General features: G+C 39.0%; 1 protein-coding gene across 3 annotated transcripts in view; it reads left to right on the forward strand.

The window, feature by feature from the left end:
• LOC133634917 (protein FAM163A-like) overlaps window positions 1-22,792 on the forward strand; it is a 56,813-nt gene extending 34,021 nt beyond the window's left edge. For 2 of the 3 annotated variants that reach the window (XM_062027575.1, XM_062027576.1), the window contains 3 exons: window positions 7,541-7,562; window positions 15,379-15,493; window positions 21,709-22,792. In XM_062027575.1, coding sequence (XP_061883559.1) covers window positions 15,401-15,493; window positions 21,709-22,107 — 492 coding nt within the window. In that variant the 5' untranslated portion in view covers window positions 7,541-7,562; window positions 15,379-15,400 and the 3' untranslated portion in view covers window positions 22,108-22,792. The remainder of the gene's footprint in view (window positions 1-7,540; window positions 7,563-15,378; window positions 15,494-21,708) is intronic. The other variant, XM_062027573.1, reaches the window with a different exon arrangement.
• Window positions 22,793-23,102: the final 310 nt, after the last annotated feature.

Here is a 23,102-nt window from a genome sequence, read left to right on the forward strand (position 1 = left end):
CTTGTTCTCGGTGTGTAACATGTTTAGTTTCGTTCTCCAGTGATAATGATACAAGATAATGAAACTTAACGTACAAAGAATTATAGTATTTGCAGTAATTAAGGCGATTATTATTATAGTAGGGGAGCGGCTCAACACTGTCTATGGAGACACATAATTAGCTGCCAGTCCCTTGTCAGCCGGGGGACTAAAAATAAATAGTGTCAGCCAGAAAGGATTTACGTTTGTGATCATAACTAAAAGGCATTAATTGGATTAACAGGACTCTTTTAGAGCACAGCTTAAAACTCACCTCTTTACCACAGATGACTTGTGATTTATGTGTTCATTGTGAGTCTTAAATGTTTATTTTAGATTCCTTTGTGTGTCTCAGTCTCTGTTTCTGTTTTTTTGTTGTTTCTGTACTCAGGCTGCGCCCCGGGCTGATGTAACAGTCGGTTGGGGGGCGCATAATAAATGAAAATAACATAACATAACATTAATTGGCAAAGGCGATCACATACTTTTTGAGAAAAATCGGGCAAAACTGATTGGTGGCCCATCGATCAGTCCATCTTTATTATTTACATAGATAAGAGATTGCCTGAACACTGGCTTGTAATGAAGAGAATCATTAACTAACATGACGTAGTATGCTTAGTTTTATGAACTATTTTCCATCCGCTTACTTCTTGAAGTTCTCGTCATTCTGATACAAGATCACCTTGCTTTTATTCGTCCAAAAAACACATTAGGCTTTAGATGCGTTGGCATTTCAAAGCAGGATAGTTTCTCAAATGAACTACTTTATTGGTTTATAGTATGAATACAACCTGCCTGAACTCTTCTCATGGTATATACCACAATATTTTACTTCAAACTAGAATATTGAGCAGTGTGTTTATCTTGTGTGCGCATATGTACAATTATATAATAACATTACTGTGAGAACTTTCATTTTCATTCTTTATCATGCATTATTTGTTTTCTTGTTCCGCATCTCTCCGTTTTTTTGTTCTGTTTGGTTTCTGAGATGCTTGGCAGGTTTTAATGCATGAGTGCTGTCTCTTACAACCCCGCCTTCCGCCCGGATGCGGCTGAGATAGGCTCCAGCACCCCCCGCGACCCCAAAAAGGGACAAGCGGTTGGGGCGGCATGGCGTAGTGGGTAGAGCAACCGTGCCAGAAACCTGAGGGTTGCAGGTTCGCTCCCCGCCTCTTACCATCCAAAAATCGCTGCCGTTGTGTCCTTGGGCAGGACACGTCACCCTTTGCCCCCGGTGCCACTCACACCGGTGAATTGAAGGATGAATGATAGGTGGTGGTCGGAGGGGCCGTTGGCGCAAATTGCAGCCACGCTTCCGTCAGTCTACCCCTGGGCAGCTGTGGCTATGAAAGTAGCTTACCACCACCAGGTGTGAATGAATGATGGGTTCAACATGTAAAGCGACTTTGGGTACTTAGAAAAGCACTATATAAATCCCAGGTATTATTATTATTATTAAAATGAATGGATAGATGCTGTCTCTTACTGCTACCTGGTGGAGGTTTAACTGCTTATATCAATCAATCAATCAATTAATGTTTATTTATATAGCCCTAAATCACAAGTGTCTCAAAGGGCTGCACAAGCCACAACGATATCAGGGGTGTCCAAACTTTTTCCACCGTTTAGATATTCAATTAAATTGATTTGAGGGCCACATTTCCAGAAAGCTGAGGACCGGGGGTCTAGATTTCTACCTTACCTATTAGTCTAATTTTGTATAAAGATTGTATTCACCGGACATCACGTCCGGCTCGTTAACCATGCGAGGCTCGAGGCGGTGGGCCAGCGAGCGTCTGTTGTCATTGCATTCTGGGCGGCATTTTGCCTTTCTCGAAGAAAAATGCCCTATGCTTGCGTTGTTTTACTCTGTTGGAACCGTTCAAATCTCGAAAAGGCTAAAAAAAAAGGTCAGAGTTCTTCAAGAGAGTAGGGCAAAAGATGTCAAGATTTTACAAAAGACAACAAAAAAAGTGGCACGCGCTCCAGTCGAAGAACGCACGAGTTTGCAGCACAAACAGAACGTTGACATCTATAGTTATATTTTGATAAAGACGGGATAAAACGCGCATTCCCTCTAAACAGCATTTATAACAACAAAGCAAACATGGCTCTAGGAACTAAGTTAAATCTTGAAATGTAAGCAAAAACGATGCATGATTTACAGTACCCGGGAGAGTTTTGATACCAATTTCCTTGACCCAACCACACACAAAGAAGTTGTAGACCTCCATGCTTTTCCGAGTTGTCATCTGTTATGTTGTGTAGAATGACCAGAGCACAAGATAGTTCGACATGTCTGGGAACGCGTCTAACGGATAATGCTTGAGATCACTCGACAAATCTTATTTTGGTAACGTGTAGGGATCAATTCTATTGCATCGTTTGCTTTTTTTTTTTTTTGCTGGTATCTCAGCCCCTTGCGCACTCAGATAAGTTGCACTCAGTTTGCGGCGAAGTAGTCATTTTGGTTTGGTGGCCCACTACTTTGTTCACTTCCTTTCAAAAGTCACGTGTCTGAATACAACCTATTCCGAAGGACCAGCGTCCTCTACAGTAAATATTTGATTTTGGTATAGTTGTCAGGGTTACAGGAGCACTCTGCTGTTTTAAGGACCTTCTGCACAAATGTAAGACTTACAAGTTTTTTTAACCGAACACCAATTGAATAGCCCAAATGATGAAAAAGAGAGGCCCTAAAATGAAACTTTGAGGAACAACACGAGTGTAAGTTGAACAAATGACTACTGCTTGCATCTGAAGTAAACAAGCTACAGTAACACCTTAGTTACATAAATAACATTACAAAAACAATTTGCAACTGCCAAAAAAGAAAGGACATAAAGGTGTGCTTTAAGGAAGGCCTCGGTTAAATTGTAAATCACAAGTTTGGACTAAGGCTGGGCGATATGGCCTTTTATTAATATCTCTATATTTTTAGGCCATGTCACGATACATGATATATATCTCGATATTTTGCCTTAGCCTTGAATGAACACTTGATGCATATAATCACAGCAGTATGATGATTCTATGTGTCTACATTAAAACATTTTTGTTCATACTGCATTAATATATGCTCATTTTAAACTTTCATGCAGAGAGGGAAACCCCAACTAAGTCAATTTACCAAAAAATGTATTTATTAAACAGTTTAAAACAAGCTATGAGTGCACTTTTGTGCATAATGTCACTAAGATGACATATCAAAACAACACTAAATTAAAGTGCACTTTTTGTACAGAACGCCACTACAATAGTTAAAAACAATTAATGTGCACTTTTGTGCATGATGTCACACAATATATTTCAATAACTGTCAAATAAAAATAAGCTGCATAATAGGAAATCAAATAGTGTATGTCCTTCGCTATGTGGTAGGTTCCTGCGGACGTTATCTCCTTCTGTTGTTGACTATTTTTGGTTGCTTGGGCATTTTGTTGGTGTGGCACCGAACGGAGATGTTGACATGCGGCGTTTCAAGCACTCTTTATTCTCTACCGGGTGACTTTTCAAATGATGCTACAAATTAGCAGTGGTGCTACTTTTTGTAGCAACGCTTTTGCCGCATACTTGTTCAACATCTTCCCGCTTGAAGCCAAACCACCGCCAGACAATGGATTCCTGATGTTTTTCTTGGGAATTAATTTTTCCTTCATTTGTTACCAGATTCGCACCTTCTTTCTCTTGTATTACCACTCGCACCGCTCCGCTAGCACCACAGCTAACGTTACCATGCCGCTACCTGTCTGCTCGGCGAGGGCGTGTGAGAAGGAGAGACAAGAAAGACTGAGAAGAGCCTGAAGTGTAATGCCCGCAGCTAAAAGCAACTGCGTGAGAACGTATACTCGAATATCACGATATAGTCATTTTCTATATCGCACAGAGACAAACCCGTGATATATCGAGTATATTCGATATATCGCCCAGCCCTAGTTTGGACCCCAGTGTTTTATGTTTGTTAAGGTTAAAATGTCAATGCAAGGATCTGCCAATGCCTTTACAGTGAGAACAAATGAAGAACAAACGACAAATCACTGTCTGTAACTGAAATATAATAAATATTCTAAAGAAAATTGGATTTAAATACAAAAAAGTTAAACAAAAGCTGTCATTAACAACTAAACAGAAAAAACAATATTCCGATACGGTAAGGAAAAGCAATCATGGTCTATGGATGACTGGATGAAAGTCCTATTCAGTGATGAATCGAAAATCTGCATTTGGCAAGGTGATGATGCTGGAACTTTTGGCTGTTCCAGTTCTTTGAGTACGTACCTCAGAGACGGCAAGCTGTTATAAAAGATAGAGGTGGCGCAACATAGCAGTAGTGCTGTGTTGTAGTGTTTTTCTTTTTCTTTTTCATGACACCATCATTTTTTCATTCTGCTTGATCTAAAAATGTAACTTTTCTAGACTGCCACAATTTATTTTCTTGATTTCTTAGTGTTTTTTAAAGACAAAAGTTGCCATTTAAAATGACTATGGTTTTGTGTCATGTCTGTCATCTGCATTTTTTCTACAAAATCAAACAACTGAATGAATATCCTCCAAGCCCAGTAGTTCCATTATCTTTGCTGGGGTTGTATGGGCTGCTAGTAGGGGTGTAATGGTACGTGTATTTGTATTGAACCGTTTCGGTATGGGGGTTCCGGTTCGGTTCGGAGGTGTAGCGAACGAGTTTCCACACGGACATATTAAGTAGCGTAACGCAATGCACACTGAGGCACAACACACGGCATGCTAGCAGCTAAGGGGCTACGATAGACTGACCATACGTCCTCTTTTCACCGGACATGTCCTCTTTTGCGGAGCTGTCAGGGCGGAGTTTCTTAAATTCCTCAAATGTTCGGCATTTTGAGTTAGGGTTGCGTGTTATTTCAATGTACGTTCAGAGTTAAGAAGGGGTTAAAAACAAAACAAATTGTGCACGCAGCAGCATTTGTGAGGGAGGGGCAGAGACAGAGAAAGCGAGAGAGTTATGATAAACGTGCATGCGTCGCCAGGGTCTGCTTTTTATCCATAGATTTATCAGATTTAATTTTTTATTATCTATAGCAGGGGTGTCAAAAGTTTGCCCCGGAGGCCATTTGCAGCCCACAGCTAATGTTTTAAAGGCCCACGGCACATTCTAAAAATACTATTAAAATAAACAAAAACATAACAATAGTGAAATAAAAAAGCTTAAAGGTTAAATGTAATTTAGAAAAAGTTGCAATGTTGACTAATCAATCAATCAATGTTTATTTATATAGCCCTAAATCACAAGTGTCTCAAAGGGCTGTACAAGCCACAACGACATCCTCGGTACAGAGCCCACATACTCACCCCAGTGGGACGTCGGTGAATGACTATGAGAAACCTTGGAGAGGACCGCATATGTGGGTAACCCCCCCCCCTCTAGGGGAGACCGAAAGCAATGGATGTCGAGTGGGTCTCACATAACATTGTGAAAGTCCAGTCCACAGTGGATCCAACACATCAGCGGGAGTCCAGTCCACAGCGGGGCCAACAGGAAACCATCCCGAGCGGAGACGGGTCAGCAGCGCAGAGATGTCCCCAACCGATGCACAGGCTAGTGGTCCACCCGGGGTCCCGACTCTGGACAGCCAGCACTTCATCCATGGCCACCGGACCTATGCAACTCCCCCTCGCAAGGGACAGGGGAGAAGAGGAGAGAAGAAAAGAAACGGCAGATCAACTGGTCTAAAAAAGGGGGGTCTATTTAAAGGCTAGATTATACAAATGAGTTTTAAGATGGGACTTAAATGCTTCTACTGAGGTAGCATCTCTAACTGTTACCGGGAGGGCATTCCAGAGTACTGGAGCCCGAATAGAAAACGCTCTATAGCCCGCAGACTTTTTTTTGGCTCCGGGAATCACTAATAAGCCGGAGTTCTTTGAACGCAGATTTCTTGTCGGGACATATGGTACAATACAATCGGCGAGATAGGCTGGAGCTAAACCGTGTAGTATTTTATACGTAAGTAGTAAAACCTTAAAGTCGCATCTTAAGTGCACAGGAAGCCAGTGCAGGTGAGCCAGTATAGGCGTAATATGATCAAACTTTCTTGTTTTTGTCAAAAGCCTTGCAGCCGCATTTTGTACCAACTGTAATCTTTTAATGCTAGACATAGGGAGACCCGAAAATAATACGTTACAGTAATCGAGACGAGACGTAACGAACGCATGAATAATGATCTCAGCGTCGCTAGTGGACAAGATGGAACGCATTTTAGCGATATTACGGAGATGAAATAAGGCCGTTTTAGTAACACTCTTAATGTGTGACTCAAACGAGAGAGTTGGGTCGAAGATAATACCCAGATTCTTTACCGAGTCGCCTTGTTTAATTGTTTGGTTGTCAAATGTTAAGGTGGTATTATTAAATAGATGTCGGTGTCTAGCAGGACCGATAATCAGCATTTCCGTTTTCTTAGCGTTGAGTTGCAAAAAATTAGCGGACATCCATTGTTTAATTTCATTAAGACACGCCTCCAGCTGACTACAATCCGGCGTGTTGGTCAGCTTTAGGGGCATGTAGAGTTGGGTGTCATCAGCATAACAGTGAAAGCTAACACCGTACTTGCGTATGATGTCACCTAGCGGCAGCATGTAAATACTAAAGAGTGCAGGGCCAAGAACCGAACCCTGGGGAACTCCGCACGTTACCTTAACATAGTCCGAGGTCACATTGTTATGGGAGACACACTGCATCCTGTCAGTAAGATAAGAGTTAAACCAAGACAAGGCTAAGTCTGTCATCCCAATACGTGTTTTGATACGCTCTAATAAAATATTATGATCGACGGTATCGAAAGCGGCGCTAAGATCAAGAAGCAGCAACATAGATGAAGCATCAGAATCCATCGTTAGCAATAGATCATTAGTCATTTTTGCGAGGGCTGTCTCCGTAGAGTGATTTGCCCTGAAACCGGATTGAAAAGGTTCACAGAGATTTTTAGTCACTAAGTGTTCATTTAGCTGCTGTGCAACAATTTTTTCGAGAATTTTGGAAATAAACGGAAGGTGGGAGACCGGTCGGTAGTTTACCATGAGGTCAGGATCGAGGTTAGGTCTTTTGAGCAGAGGATGAATAACCGCTTTTTTGATAAATAAAACAAAGCTGTTTTTTTTTGTTTCAAACTGTCATTGCTCAAAACATAATATTGAATCAAAATCAATGTTATTATGAATTATTGACCTATCCAAGGTTCCGATTACTTCACATCAAATATTTCACTAAGAAAAATATTTTTGGTGGAAGATTTTGCAAATTTTGTAAATAAATAACCCAAAAATGTATATTTTGTTGTTTTCTTACTGTACCGAAAATGAACGAACCGTGACCTCTTAACTGAGGTACGTACCGAACCGAAAATTTTGTGTACCGTTACACCCCTAGCTGCTAGTCAAAAATGGCCCCGGGCTGCACTTTGGACACAGCTGGTTTAAGTGTATACGAAGTACGATATCTATTACTGAAAACATGTCATTTATTTTTGTTTTCTTCCAGGTGTTAAGCCGCTTTGCTAAAAGTGAGTATAACATCATTAACCAAGGCTCTTTTCATATAAACTTTTATATACAGTTAGGGATGGGAATTGATACGATTTTTTTCGGTTCCGATTACACTTTTGATTCTGCTTAACGATTCGGCTCTTTATCGATTCTCTTATCGATTCTTATTTGGAAAAAAATATAACAAATAGATCGATTAGCATCATTTATGTTTAGTTTAGAGCGAACATGACCTTACAAAGCCAGCAGTGAGGTCTTAAGAGGCACATAGCATAGAAAAAAAACTTTTGAAAATAAATTTTAAAAAAATATTCTGTAGAATTTAACAAAATAAAACATGTGTAAATTACACAAGAATGGAACATTTTGTAACAATCTTAAAACTTAAAAATCTTTGTCATCTACCTAGGAAATATACAATGCAAAGGTTTGTTTAGATTTACAAGGTGAAACTGATATAATGACAGAGGCTTATAACATGCAACACAAGATATTTCGAACCTTCTTTTGATACAATGTTGATGTTTTAAGATTATAAATGATAAATGGGTTATACTTGTATAGCGCTTTTTTACCTTCAAGGTACTCAAAGCGCTTTGACAATATTTCCACATTCACCCATTCACACACACATTCACACACTGATGGCGGGAGCTGCCATGCAAGGCGCTAACCAGCAGCCATCAGGAGAAAGGGTGAAGTGTCTTGCCCAAGGACACAACGGACGTGACTAGGATGGTAGAAGGTGGGGATTGAACCCCAGTAACCAGCAACCCTCCAATTGCTGACACGGCCACTCTACCAACTTCACCACGCCGTCCCCACATTATGATTAGTTTATTTCAAAGGGGACAATGCAATTTCATAAAACACATGACTACACATTAGGGGTGGGGGAAAAAATCGATTCGAATTCAAATCGCGATTCTGACGTTGTGCGATTCAGAATCGATTCTCATTTTTTAAAAATCGTTTTTTTAAATTTGTATTATTATTATTATTATTATTATTATTTTTTTTTTTTATTATTATTATTTTGTATTAATCAATCCAACAAAACAATACACAGCAATACCATAACAATGCAATCCCTCATTGACATTATCATTAGACATTAAAGGCCTACTGAAATGAATTTTTTTTATTTAAACGGGGATAGCAGATCTATTCTATGTGTCATACTTGATCATTTCGCGATATTGCCATATTTTTGCTGAAAGGATTTAGTATAGAACAACGACGATAAAGATCGCAACTTTTGGTATCTGATAAAAAAAAGGCTTGCCCCTACCGGAAGTAGCGTGACGTAGTCAGTTGAACATATACGCAAAGTTCCCTATTGTTTACAATGATGGCCGCATGAAGTGAGAGAGATTCGGACCGAGAAAGCGACAATTTCCCCATTAATTTGAGCGAGGATGAAAGATTTGTGGATGAGTAAAGTGCAAGTGAAGGACTAGTGGGGAGTTGAAGCTATTCAGATAGGGAAGATGCTGTGAGAGCCGGGGGTGACCTGATATTCAGCTGGGAATGACTACAACAGTAAATAAACACAAGACATATATATACTCTATTAGCCACAACACAACCAGGCTTATATTTAATATGCCACAAATTAATCCTGCATAAAAACACCTGCATGTTTGTTATGCTAGCTCCTAGCTCCTCTGCTAGCTCCTAGCTCCATAGAACGCGCCAATACAATTCAAACACCTGATCAACACACACAATCACTCAGCCCAAAAGACCGTTCACCTAACCCAAGGTTCATAAAGCTTATATATTTTTAAAAAGTTACGTACGTGATGCGCACATACGGTCAAGCTATCAAATGTTTAGCAGCCAAGGCTGCATACTCACGGTACCTGATATTCAGCTGGGAATGACTACAACAGTAAATAAACACAAGACATATATATACTCTATTAGCCACAACACAACCAGGCTTATATTTAATATGCCACAAATTAATCCTGCATAAAAACACCTACGTGTTTGTTATGCTAGCTCCTAGCTCCTCTGCTAGCTCCTAGCTCCATAGAACACGCCAATACAATTCAAACACCTGATCAACACACACAATCACTCAGCCCAAAAGACAGTTCACCTAACCCAAGGTTCATAAAGCTTATATATTTTTAAAAAGTTACGTACGTGACGCGCACATACGGTCAAGCTATCAAATGTTTAGCAGCCAAGGCTGCATACTCACGGTACCTGGTATTCAGCTGGGAATGACTAAAACAGTAAATAAACACAAGACATATATTTACTCTATTAGCCACAACACAACCAGGCTTATATTTAATATGACACAAATTAATCCCGCATAAAAACACCTACGTCTTTGTTATGCTAACTCCTAGCTTCTATGCTAGCTCCTAGCTCCATAGAACACGCCAATACAATTCAAACACCTGATTAACACACACAATCACTCAGCCCAAAAGACCGTTCACCTAACCCAAGGTTCATAAAGCTTATATATTTTAAAAAAGTTACGTACATACGCAAAAAAAAAGTTGCGCACATACGGTCAAGCGATCAAATGTTTAGAAGCCAAAGCTGCATACTCACAGTAGCACGTCTGCGTCTTTGTCATCCAAATCAAAGTAATCCTGGTAAGAGTCTGTGTTGTCCCAGTTCTCTACAGGCGTCTGTGTATCGAAGTCAAAAGTCCTCCTGGTTAGAGTCTCTGTTATCCGAGTTCTTCCATCTTGACTGCATCTTTCGGGAATGTAAACAAAGACGCGCCAGCTGTGTACTGTTGTTGCTGACTTCGTTCGAAAAATACGTCCGTTTCGCACCGACAACTTTCTTCTTTGCTTGCTCAGCTTCTTTCTCCATAATGCAATGAACATAATTGCAACAGATTCACGAACACAGATGTCCAGAATACTGTGGAATTATGAAATGAAAACAGAGCTTTTTCGTATTGGCTTCAATGGGGAAGGCATACCCGTGTTCCCCGGGCTACGTCACGCGCATACGTCATCCTCAGAGGCGTTTCGAACCGGAAGTTTAGCGGCAAATTTAAAATGTCACTTTATAAGTTAACCCGGCCGTATTGGCATGTGTTATAATGTTAAGATTTCATCATTGATATATAAACTATCAGACTGCGTGGTCGCTAGTAGTGGGTTTCAGTAGGCCTTTAAAATAAAAAAGAACAATAGTGTCAGAGTGGCTTACACTTGCATCGCATCTCATAAACTTGACAACACACTGTGTCCAATATTTTCACAAAGATAAAATAAGTCATATTTTTGGTTCATTTAATAGTTAAAACAAATGTACATCATTGCAAACAGTTGATAAAACATTGTCCTTTACAATTATAAAAGCTTTTTACAAAAATCTACTACTCTGCTTGCATGTCAGCAGACTGGGGTAGATCCTGCTGAAATCCTATGTATTGAATGAATAGACAATCCTTTTGAATCTTGGCAAAAATCTTACCCACACGATTATCAAATGTAATAGGAAAATTAATTCATACTGACCAAACTGGCTTCATGGAAGGTCGACAATCTTCAGACAATACAAGGAAATTGTTGAATGTTATTTACTATGCTAGAAGTCTCCCTTATCCCACAGCAGTATGTAGTGTTGATGCGGAGAAGGCATTCCACCGCATAAACTGGTCATTTATGTTTTGCACATTACGTAAATTTGGATTTGGAGATAATTTTATACAATGGATTAAGATGCTTTATACAAGGCCCATGGCATCAGTCAAAACCAATAATCATATTTCAGAACCTTTTTGGTTAAAAAGAGGAGTAAAACAGGGATGTCCTGCATCTGGATTATTATTTAATTTGGTTATTGAACCCTTAGCTGCAAAAATAAGAAGTGAAAATAATATTCATGGTATAAATATTGGCTCTCAGTATAATAAGCTATCGATGTATTGTGACGACATAATTTTTTTACCTGTCACATGTTAACTCCTGTCTTCTTTATATCAATAATGTCATCACTGAATATGGCTGTTTATCAGGGTATAAAGTTAATTGGGACAAATGTGACATATTACCACTTAATTAACACTGCAAGAAATTACAAGTTCAGAACTCCAAAATTAAATTGTATTGCATTATTATGGTATTGTTGTGTATTGTTTTAAAAAAAATAAAAATAAATCGTTTTTGAATCGTTTTGAATTGAAAAAAATCGATTTTGAATTGAATCGTGACCCCTAGAATCGATTTTGAATCGAATCGTGGGACACCCAAAGATTCCCAGCCCTACTACACATGGTTAAACAAGCCCGAATTAGCCAGGCTAGTTTTAATCTGTAGTACCCTGGCCATGATGTAAAAAAGGCAGTAATATTAAAATTTCAAAGAAAAAGAAAAGAAAAAGAAAAAAAGCACACAATACATATACGATATAATAAAAAATAAAATACAACATCACAACATATCATTTATCATAGCATCAAAACAGGCTCATCTTTTAGTACTGGCAGCTGTAGGCGTTGATAAGCCACATTTTTATTGCTTAGAGCTTATGAAAACCTTAAATTTAAAATCTCAGAAAATGTGTTGGGGGTTTTTAAACTGTAAGCCATGATCATCATGGTTGTATTAAATTATTAAATAGAGGCTTGACCAATGTCACTTTGCATGCAATGAGTTAATATCACATATTAGTTTCACATTTGAAGTTGAATTGCTGACATGAATGGTCTTTTACGCGATATTCTAATTTGATGAGTTTCACCTGTATAATATAATCAACGAGCGAAAATGTGTTTGGAGGAAATCATGCTACTTTTCTCTGACTAAAAATTCACCTACAGAAAGGGTAATAATGTGGCAAATTGTTGTGAGCTTTTAACCACAAACTTAGTCACTGTTCAGTGACATTCCTCGCACCCGGCCAAGTGGTACTCTTCCTTGCCGCGGTGAAAACTAACGGTAGACGCTGACTGGAGCCATTACTACCCGCCTCCAAACCAGTCAGAATATGTCTCCTCATGCTTATCTGAATGAGAAGGTATTTGTTTCAATTTAACAGGTAATAGCGCTAAAATTATCAGTAGTGTTAGTACCTGTTGTATTTACGTCAGATGACTGCTGCCTGGGATGAGATCGGCGCGGTTCAAAAACACAACATTCATTTCATTACATAAGGGGCGGTATAGCTCGGTTGGTAGAGCGGCCGTGCCAGCAACTTGAGGGTTGCAGGTTCGATCCCCGCTTCCGCCATCCTAGTCACTGCCGTTGTGTCCTTGGGCAAGACACTTTACCCACCTGCTCCCAGTGCCACCCACACTGGTTTGAATGTAACTTAGATATTGGGTTTCACTATGTAAAGCGCTTTGAGTCACTTGAGAAAAAGCGCTATATAAATGTAATTCACTTCACTTCACTTCACTACATGCCGTATGTTGATATGTTTCAGTATATTTCGTGTATGTCCTCCTCTGATGAAATAGCAACCTTGGAATTATTAAAAGTAGCGCTGTTGCAATCTTTTTTGGGAAAATGGCGGCAAACTTCGGTGCGCTTTTTCCGCCCGGGCACCGCTTTGTTGCTGACGTCACTAAGCACGTTGCGTAATGACGTCATCCCCAACCGGAAGAACCGTTAAGAGAACAGCTAGACAAACTGGAAAGCGATTCCAGGGAATTGATACACTGGAAACCGGTTGTTTCGATTCCCATCCCTATATACAGTGCATCTGGAAAATATTCACAGCAGTTTACTTTTTCCACATTTTGTTAAGTTACAGCCTTATTCCAAAATGTAACACATTTATTTTTGTCCTCAAAATCTACACACATTAGGTTTTTTGTGCAAATGTATTAAAAATAAAAAACTAAGAAATCACATGTAAATAAGTATTCACAGCCTTTGCTATAAAGCTCAAAAGTGTTTCAACTGATCATCCTTGAGATGTTCCTACAGTCCACCTGTGGTAAATTCAGTTGGTAGGACATTATTTGGAAAGGCACACACCTGTCTATATACAATGTCCCACACTTGGCAGTGCACAAACCAAGAATGAAGTTTAAGGAATTGTCTGTAGACCTCCGAAACAGGATTGTCTCGAGGCACGAATCTGGGGAAGGGTACAAAAATATATTCCCAATGAGCACAGTCGCCTCCAAGAAGTTTGGAACCACCAGGACTCTTCGTAGAGCTGGCCTGTCGTCTAAAATGAGCGATTGGGGGAGAAGGACCCCAGTCAAGGAGGTGAACAAGAATTCCATGGTCACTCTGTCAGAGCTACAGCTTTCCTCTGTGCAGACAGGAGAATCTTCCAGAAGGACAATTATCTCTGCATCAATCCACCAATCCGGTCTGTATGGTAGATTGGCCAGACGGAAACCATTCCTTCGTAAAAGTTTGCCAAAATGCACTTGAAAGACTCTCAGACCATGAGAAACAAAATTATCTGCTCTGATTAGACAAATATTGAACTCTATGGTGTGAATGCCAAGCATCATGTTTGGAGGAAACCAGGCACCGCTCATCACCAGGCCAGTACCATCCATACAGTGAAGCGTGGTGGTGGCAGCATCATGCTGAGGGGATGTTTTTCAGCGACAAAGATTGAGGGAAAGATGAATGCAGCAATGTACAGAGACATCCTGGATGAAAACCTGTTCAAGAGCACTCTTCACGGTTCATCTTTCAGCAGGACTACAACCTTAGGAACACAGCCAGAATATCAAAGGAATGGCTTCAGGACAACTTTGTAAATTTCCTTGAGTGGCCCAGTCAGAGCCCAGACTTGAATCCCATTAAAAGTCTCTTGAGAGATCTGAGAATGACACAGACACTTCCTGTCAAAATAATTGTATCTAAGTTATTACAAAACTTTGTGTTTCCATGAGTTCCCGGCGAGCAGACAAAAGCTGGCTGATCTATTGTAATCCACAGGAAGATCTTGTCTTGACCCGAGATCTACAAAGCGCAGAGGAAGCAGGACCAGACGCAAGCTCCAGGCATCTTTTCTTTGAACTGTTTTGTGACCAAGGGCGACGGCTATTTACGACCCCTCTCCCCTTAGAAACAGCTGTTGCCATGTAATCAGGGAAAGTCCAAATAAAAGAGGAGGCGTGCAATCCTTTTGTCAGAGCGTGGGATGACACTGTACAAGGGTATAGGTCTACCCGCTCTCCTCATTGAGCTAAATTGAATCCTGTCTCTGTTTAATTCCTTGCTCATTGTCTGTTTAAGTGATGTCATTGGTGTTTGAACCTGACACTTCCCACACAACCTGATGGAGCTTGAGAGGTACTGCAAAGAGAAATGGGCGAAACTGCCCAAAGATAAGTGTGCCAAGCTTGTGTCATCGTTTTCAAAAAGATTTGAGGTTGTAATTGCATCAACAAAGTATCAAGTAAAGGCTGTGAATACTTATGTACATGTGATTTATTTGTTTTTTTATCCATCCATTTTCTACCACTTGTCCCTCTCGGGGTAACGAGGGTGCTGGAGCCTATCCCAACTGCATTCAGGCGGAAAGCGGGGAACACCCTGGACAAGTCGCCACCTCATCACAGGGCCAACACAGATAGACAGACAACATTCACACTCACGTTCAATAAATTAGCAACATTTCTAAAAAAAAATAAAATACAATTGTTTCATATTGTCATTTCGGGGTATTGTGTGTAGAATTTTAAGGACAAAAATGTATTACATTTTGGAATAAGGCTGTAACATAAAATGTGGAAAAAGTAAATCGCTGTGAATATTTTACGGATGCACTGATATTATGGGAAGATTATGATATGAAATGGATTACATGTTTTCAGACGTGTGTGATGTGACTCCCTACATTGAATATTGTCCTTTCTTGTACCGGTTTCAGAGTTTGATGGAGAGCTGGTCGGATGACAGCTGGAACTGTTGTTATAACTGGAGGAATACTGGCCACAGTGATACTTCTGTGTATCATAGCTGTGCTCTGTTACTGTCGACTCCAGGTACAGTATGTTTCTTTAGCTTTGGGGGCAAGTGTGGATCCAGTCTTCTTTTTCTCTAATCAAATCCAACACTGCTGGCAGGGGAACGAAAGAAATACACTCATGTGCCATGACACAATCTAATGAGAAGCAGTGTAAGAGTTGCATCAATAAAATATAATTTGGTGTCGGAAATATTTTTGACCCCCTTATGTGGTCAAATATAGAAGACATAACTCAGTACAATGCAGTGCACTTCCACAACACTGCAATCTACAACCACAATAATACTCTTATTGTTACGGGTGGTCCTCAGGTTAAGGAACAAGTTTATTTCCATTTTGGCAGCCATCTTTTTTTATCTTAGTATTTTGTAAGAAAATGCTTACTTGTTTTAGTCACAATTTAATCATTTCTATATTAGAGCTGCAGCTAAACTATTTTGATAGTCGACTAATCGGATTCTAAAGCTTACACCTAAACTCTGATTCAGCCATCGACTTTTAAATTCAGCCTGATATTTTTAGGTATGTGCTAACTAACGATGACTACTTCATTCGTAAATATTTATTCATACGTACCTACTCAATAGGCTGTTAAAAAATAACTATTGAACTTTTCTCCATTTTAAAGCAAGGACAGGCAAAGTGCTATTGAAAAAAGTATCTGTATGTACAGAAAGGACAGTTACAATATTAGAAATAAAAACAACAAAGCTATCGAAATTCTTCCAAAAAAAAGAGCATTTGTGATCATGTGTTTAGAAAGTTTAGCTGGTGGGCTTTGGCTAAAATAATAGTTAAAGCTATTTTTCACACAACTTTTTATCTCTGTTGTTAGCTAGCTTGCTAACAAGCCAACTATATTATAGAGTATCCTTCTTTTTCTCATTGTGTCCACCAAACGTTTTTTGCCGTGCGTGAATGCACAAAGGTGAGCTTTGTTGATTGTATTGATTTGCTGGAGTGCTTATCAGGCCTATTTGGTCAATCCGTGACTGCAAGCTAACATGCTATTTAGGCTAGCTGTATGTACATATTGCATCATTATGCCTCGTTTGTAGGTATTGTTGAGCTCATTTAATTTCCTTTACATTATCTGTATGTAATATTGACTGCATGTCTCATAGTTGTTTGTGTGCCATGTTGTTCCAGACCACAGCAAACGTTACCCAGCTTGCAAAGATTGTAATAAATCCATTAGAAGAAGACAATCTGCCGTTTCCTTAAACTTGGACACATACATCTATAGCTTTGGCCATTCTAAGCCCGTCATTTCCAGAAGTTATCTCATCCTGTGAGAAGCCTCCATTTTACTAATTATTTCCAATGTTGCAAAAATGTGTAGAATAAAAGTTAAAATACAACATTTCTGTCAACAAAGATTTGCGTCGGCCTGCGACACATAGTCATTTTGATAGTAGGCTAATATAGATAATATAGACACTTACATCATGCGTCAGTCTTATATCCATTTTTTAGTTGACGAAAATTAAAGTTTTTAGTCTGAAAAAAATTATTTTTACTCATAAAAGTAGGTCAATAAGTATTGGGAATTGGTATAAAGGTTGACACGTTGTATCAAATGATGATTGATTAAAAAACAAAAAACAGTTAACTTTACCTCTTTTGCCAAATAACATTTTTGTCCAGTCCACTCTCATCAAGACTCTTGAACGCATCATAACTATCCCCTCAATTCCCCCCAAAATAGATTAACTCGCTGAACGCATCATAACTATCCCCTCAATTCCCCCCAAAATGGATTAACTCGCTGGAATAAAAAGACAATATAACATACATCCATAAACGTGGATGCATATGAAAAAGTGCAATATATTTATCTGTACAGTAATTATTTATTTATATATGCACCTTATTGCTTTTTTATCCTGCACTACCATGAGCTAATGCAACAAAATGTTGTTCTTATCTGTACTGTAAAGTTCAAATTTGAATGACAATAAAAAAGTAAGTCTAAGTCTAAGTCTGTCACACCTCTTCATCAAGGACCCATGTTTATTAGGTGGTCATCGTCAAGTTATGGTCGTGAATACAGAATAATTTTGTCATTGCTGACAAAAACAACAGTGGTTCCTACGCCGCATTGTCAGTCAAAACGTATACCTAAATTAACGCGTACTGTACGGTATCACAATGTACACATTAAGGACAGTCCTAAAAACACTAAAATGCAAGAATTAAGTTAAACAGCAATACAACAAATAGAAAACAATTATTCATTTTATAAACTCGGCTAACACATCAGGAAACTCACTCGTTGCTTTATCATCTCCAACAGCAGCTTGGCAGTGTTACTTAAGGTTATGAGATATCATTTCCTGTGAAAAGTTAACAAATGAGTGACATTATCCTCCCTCTGTACTGTAGTGGAGGAAGGGCGTGTTTCCACCCTCATGCAGAGCACAGGGACGACTGTATTCTTCTGCTGAGCGCTGCAACTAGTTCTCGGTCGAAACTCGTGTGTACGGACCAACTTAAGATCTAAATGACATTTATAGGAGGACATTCTTAACCATAAACACCCTAAAAAAGTGATTAGCAACTTTGTCTGGTCTTATTGGAATAGGGATGTAACGATAAACGGAATTAATGATTGTCCCTACATGATCTATCCCGGAAGACACGATCGGTCCACGCATGTGTGAACACCATGTCATTTCAGTCAACTTGTTAGCATGGTTTTCTTTTTTGTCATCTTTATTTGTATACCATTGTCATGTAAAATATTACATACAAAACAAGACAAACATTACTTAAGAATACAGTATTTATTTTGAAACCTTACAGATCCATACAGAAATCTGAACGATGTGCTCAGCAGTTTTAAATGGTCAAGAAATTATTATTTTTATTTACTACCGTATTTTTCGGACTATAAGGTGCACTTAAAATCCTTTAATTTCTCAAAACTCGACAGTGCGCCTTATAACCCGGTGCACCGAATGAACAGAATACTTTTGGTAGTGCTTACCGACCTAGAAGCTATTTTATTTGGCACATGGTGAAATGATAAGTGTGACCAGTAGATGGCAGTCACACATAAAAGATACATGTAGACTGCAACATGATGGCAGTCACACATAAGATATACGTGTAGACTGCAACATGATGGCAGTCACACATAAGAGATATGTGTAGACTGCAACATAATGGCAGTCACACATAAGAGATACGTGTAGACTGCAACATGATGGCAGTCACACATAAGAGATACGTGTAGACTGCAACATGACTCATGTAAACAACATGTAGACTGCAACATGATGGCAGTAACACATAAGATATACGTGTAGACTGCAATATGACTCAAGTAAACAATGTGTAGACTGCAACATGATGGCAGTCACACATAAGAGATTTGTGTAGACTGCAACAGGATGTCAGTCACACATAAGAGATATGTGTAGACTGCAACATGATGGCAGTCACACATAAGAGATACGTGTAGACTGCAAATGATGGCAGTCACACATAAGAGATACATGTAGACTGCAACATGATGGCAGTCACACATAAGAGATACATGTAGACTGCAACATGATGGCAGTCACACATAAGAGATATGTGTAGACTGCAACATAATGGCAGTCACACATAAGAGATTTGTGTAGACTGCAACATGATGGCAGTCACACATAAGAGATACATGTAGACTGCAACAGGATGTCAGTCACACATAAGAGATATGTGTAGACTGCAACATGATGGCAGTCACACATAAGAGATACATGTAGACTGCAACATGATGGCAGTCACACATAAGAGATATGTGTAGACTGCAACATAATGGCAGTCACACATAATAGATACGTGTAGACTGCAACATAATGGCAGTCACACATAATAGATACGTGTAGACTGCAACATAATGGCAGTCACACATAATAGATACGTGTAGACTGCAACATAATGGCAGTCACACATAAGAGATATGTGTAGACTGCAACATGATGGCAGTCACACCACAGAGCCCTCCACAACACTCTTATTAGTGAAGTATAAGAAACACAAAACATGCAAAGTAGTGGGTGTTGTAACTGTGGGTCTATTTGTTTTAGTTATTTTTTTAAATTTAAAGATTTCAGTTTGTATGCGTACTTTTTGAGCACATTCAAGTTAAACAATACTGCAAAAAAAACAACCATAATAGTTTTGGTCACAATGCTGTTATCAACAATTAATCAGATTAAAATAATGCTATTTGGTAACAGTGGAAGGGAAAGTCAAACGCAAATACAAATAGACGGAATAGAAATTGAAACAGTAAATTAAACCAAATTTCTGGGTATAATGATTGATGATAAAATGAATTGGAAATCTCATGTAAAAAATATACAACATAAAGTAGCAAGAAACATGTCAATAATGAATAAAGCAAAACATGTTCTAGACCAAAAAGCACTTCATATTGTCTCCTGCTCGCTAGTGTTGCCATATCTGAGTTGTTGTGCAGAAATATGGGTAAATAACTACAAAGGTACACTTCATTCATTAACGGTGTTACAAAAAAGATCAGTTAGAATAATACATAATATAGAGAACATACAAACCCTTTATTCATTGAATTGAAAATACTGAAATTCCACGACATAGTGAATTTGCAAACAGCTAAAATTATGCACAAAGCAAACTACAATCTGCTACCTAAGAATATACAATAATTCTTCTCAACAAAAGAGGAGAAATATAATCTTAGAGAAAAATTTTATTTAAAACATTTGTATGCACGTACAACACTTAAGACCTTCAGTATATCAGTATGTGGAATTAAATTATGGAATTGATTAAGCAAAGAAATCAAACAATGTACTAATTGAATCCACTTCAAGAAACTCTTCAAACTTAAAGTGTTTACAAAGTACAAAGAAGTAGAACCATGATAGACATTCTGAATTTATTTAATCCATTCATTCATTTTCTAGATAATCATACTTATCTCACCATATGAAATATAACTTACTTCACTAATTATTATGTATTTATTTATTTATTTTTATAGTTATTACTTATGGTGTATATTGTGAATACATTGAGAACAGGAAGTGAACAAAAGTTTTAGCAACTGCTATGTAAAGGAAGTAGGGGTAGGATTAAATAAGCTCTGCTTCTTCCTACTCCTTTTCGAACATGTTGAATGGAGAAACTGGAAATTGTGATGTATCACATGTTGTATGTTTGCATGTTCCAAATAAACACAAACTCAACTCAACTCAACTCAAAATCACACTTTTAAATATTGATTTGTCGCAGTAAATTACTTGCTTGCAAAATTTCAATAACTGAACAAAAAGAACAATATTTTCACACATTACATTTTTTTGTCAGAATGTTATACACAATATATTCTTTTTATTTTTTGCTTAAATGCAAGTTACGTGATTAATCTACGTTTATACAAGATGAATGCCACCTTTTTTATGTGATTAATAGCATTCTGAAAAAACGTTATCCTTGACAGCCCTAATTTCTAAATAACTCTATTTTGCTTTTTATGTTTTTCGCTCACTTTTTGTCCCTCCCATAGAGTGAATAAACATTCTATGCACATTCCTAATGACCAAATTGTCAGGTTCAAACTCTGATGACATCTATTAAACAAGACAAGAGGCAAAGAATTAAACAGAGACAGAATTAAATTTGGACTCAATATCGAGGAGAGTCGTCTGTACACTGTACCCTTGTGCAGTATCTCAACATGCTCTGCCAAGATTGCACGCTTCCTTCTTTTATTTGGACCCTCCCCGACCACATGGCCACCGCTGTTTCCAAAGGACAAAGGTCGCAAAAAGTCCACAGAAAAGGTCGTAAACAATTCACAGAAAAGATCAGTTCAAAAAGAGTTTGTAAAATACTTCAAAAAGAGGTCCATAAAATAGTTCAAAAAGAGTTTGTCTAGAAATTGGGCAGATCCTGCCATCTCTCCGCTTTGAAGTCCTTGGGTTAGAACAATATCTTTCTGTTGATTACCATACATGAGAGAAAACAGAAACACCTTCATCTTGCTTTCCCCCTACACAGTGGAGTTTTACGAGCCTTACTCTTGGTAGCTTTCAAAGACAGCTTTTGTCTTCTCACCAAAACCTCAATGTAGCACAAAGTTTTTGTGATAATTTAGAAACAAATATTCTAACACAAATTGTATCTTTTTATGATCTTCTTCTTCTTCTGTTATAATGTAATAATAATGTTGTTATGTTGCTTATTTGTTTACAGTACTACTGCTGTAAGAAGAATGGGTCTGACAGTAGCTCCAACTCCCTGCAGCACTTTGAATGCAACGCATGCGGCGTCTCCGGCCTGGACGGCCCCATCGACACCCCGCTGTCGCTTTCCCCGCCAGATCCGCCGGCCACCTCCAAAGCCGGGAAAGCGGCGGCGGGGCGTAGCCGCTACTGCCCCACCTGCTCCCCCTACGACTCCCCCTTTTTCCTCCGCACCAGCGATGAGATGCGGAATGGTGGCGAGCGCATTACCTACATGCCCACGCACTACGAGAACCAGGCTCTGGTCATGCCGCTGCCAACCGGCCGAGGCTCCCTGCTGAGAGAGCCCCGGCGGAGCAGAACACCTGATTTCTACTCTAACACTGGAGCCATCAGCACACAGGTGTGACACTGCAGCTGCCGAGCAGAAGCAGTTTTAGCATTGAATTACTATGCGCGAGTTGGAATTCTCAAATCTGGTTGATGTTTTTTGTCAAATTGTACACGTAAAATACACAATATATCGACTGTTATTTACAGACTGAGGGCTATTTTACCTAAATCCTGGTTTACATACTGTCTGCCAAATACTGTACATGTTGAAGGAGGCGTTAAAGAATGAAGGGATGCAATTATACGCGCCCTGTGATTGGCTGGCAACCAGTCCAGGGTGTATGCAGTCGTGTCTTGGATTTTGTCATCCCACCTATTCTGGGTGTTTTCAATGCATGCGTTTGTTTTCCCACCTTTTCTGTCACTATGATCTGTGTCTATGCAATATGTTTGACTGCTGATTTTAGTCTTCTTGCAGCAGATATGATCTCATAAGCGTATGGGCAAAACACCAATATACAAGCATACCACCCTGGAAAAAGAATGGTTCAATAAACCGATAAAAGCGCCAATTTATGATATTTATACCTACTGCAAAAAAAAAAAGAGTTGACAAAATGTAAGGGAATCAAATAGTAAAAACTAGTGAAATTATCTGTCCATGCAGCTAGTTATTTTACTTGGCAGGACATCCTAAATTAAGATTTGTATATCTAGATATTAGCAGGACGTTTAAAGTAAAACAGCACTTTTTATTTTTACTTTGCCTATCTATCACAATCATTATGAAAGACTTGACGACGAATGGGTATTTTAAAATGCATTCTAATCTGTGAATACACGTACATTATAGTACGCTTACAGTGGAGCCAACGGGAGCTCCACTATTCCGCCCGTAAAATCCAATAACCATCAGCATACTTGCCAACCTTGAGACCTTCGAATCCGGGAGATTGGGGGCGGGGGGGTTGAGGTGTGTGGGGGGCGGGGTTTGGTGGTAGCGGGGGTGTATATTGTAGCCCGGAAGAGTTAGGGATGCAAGGGATTGTGTTTATGTTGTGTTACGGTGCG

This window comes from Entelurus aequoreus, linkage group LG19 (assembly GCF_033978785.1).
Source record: "Entelurus aequoreus isolate RoL-2023_Sb linkage group LG19, RoL_Eaeq_v1.1, whole genome shotgun sequence".
Taxonomy (NCBI): domain Eukaryota; kingdom Metazoa; phylum Chordata; class Actinopteri; order Syngnathiformes; family Syngnathidae; genus Entelurus; species Entelurus aequoreus.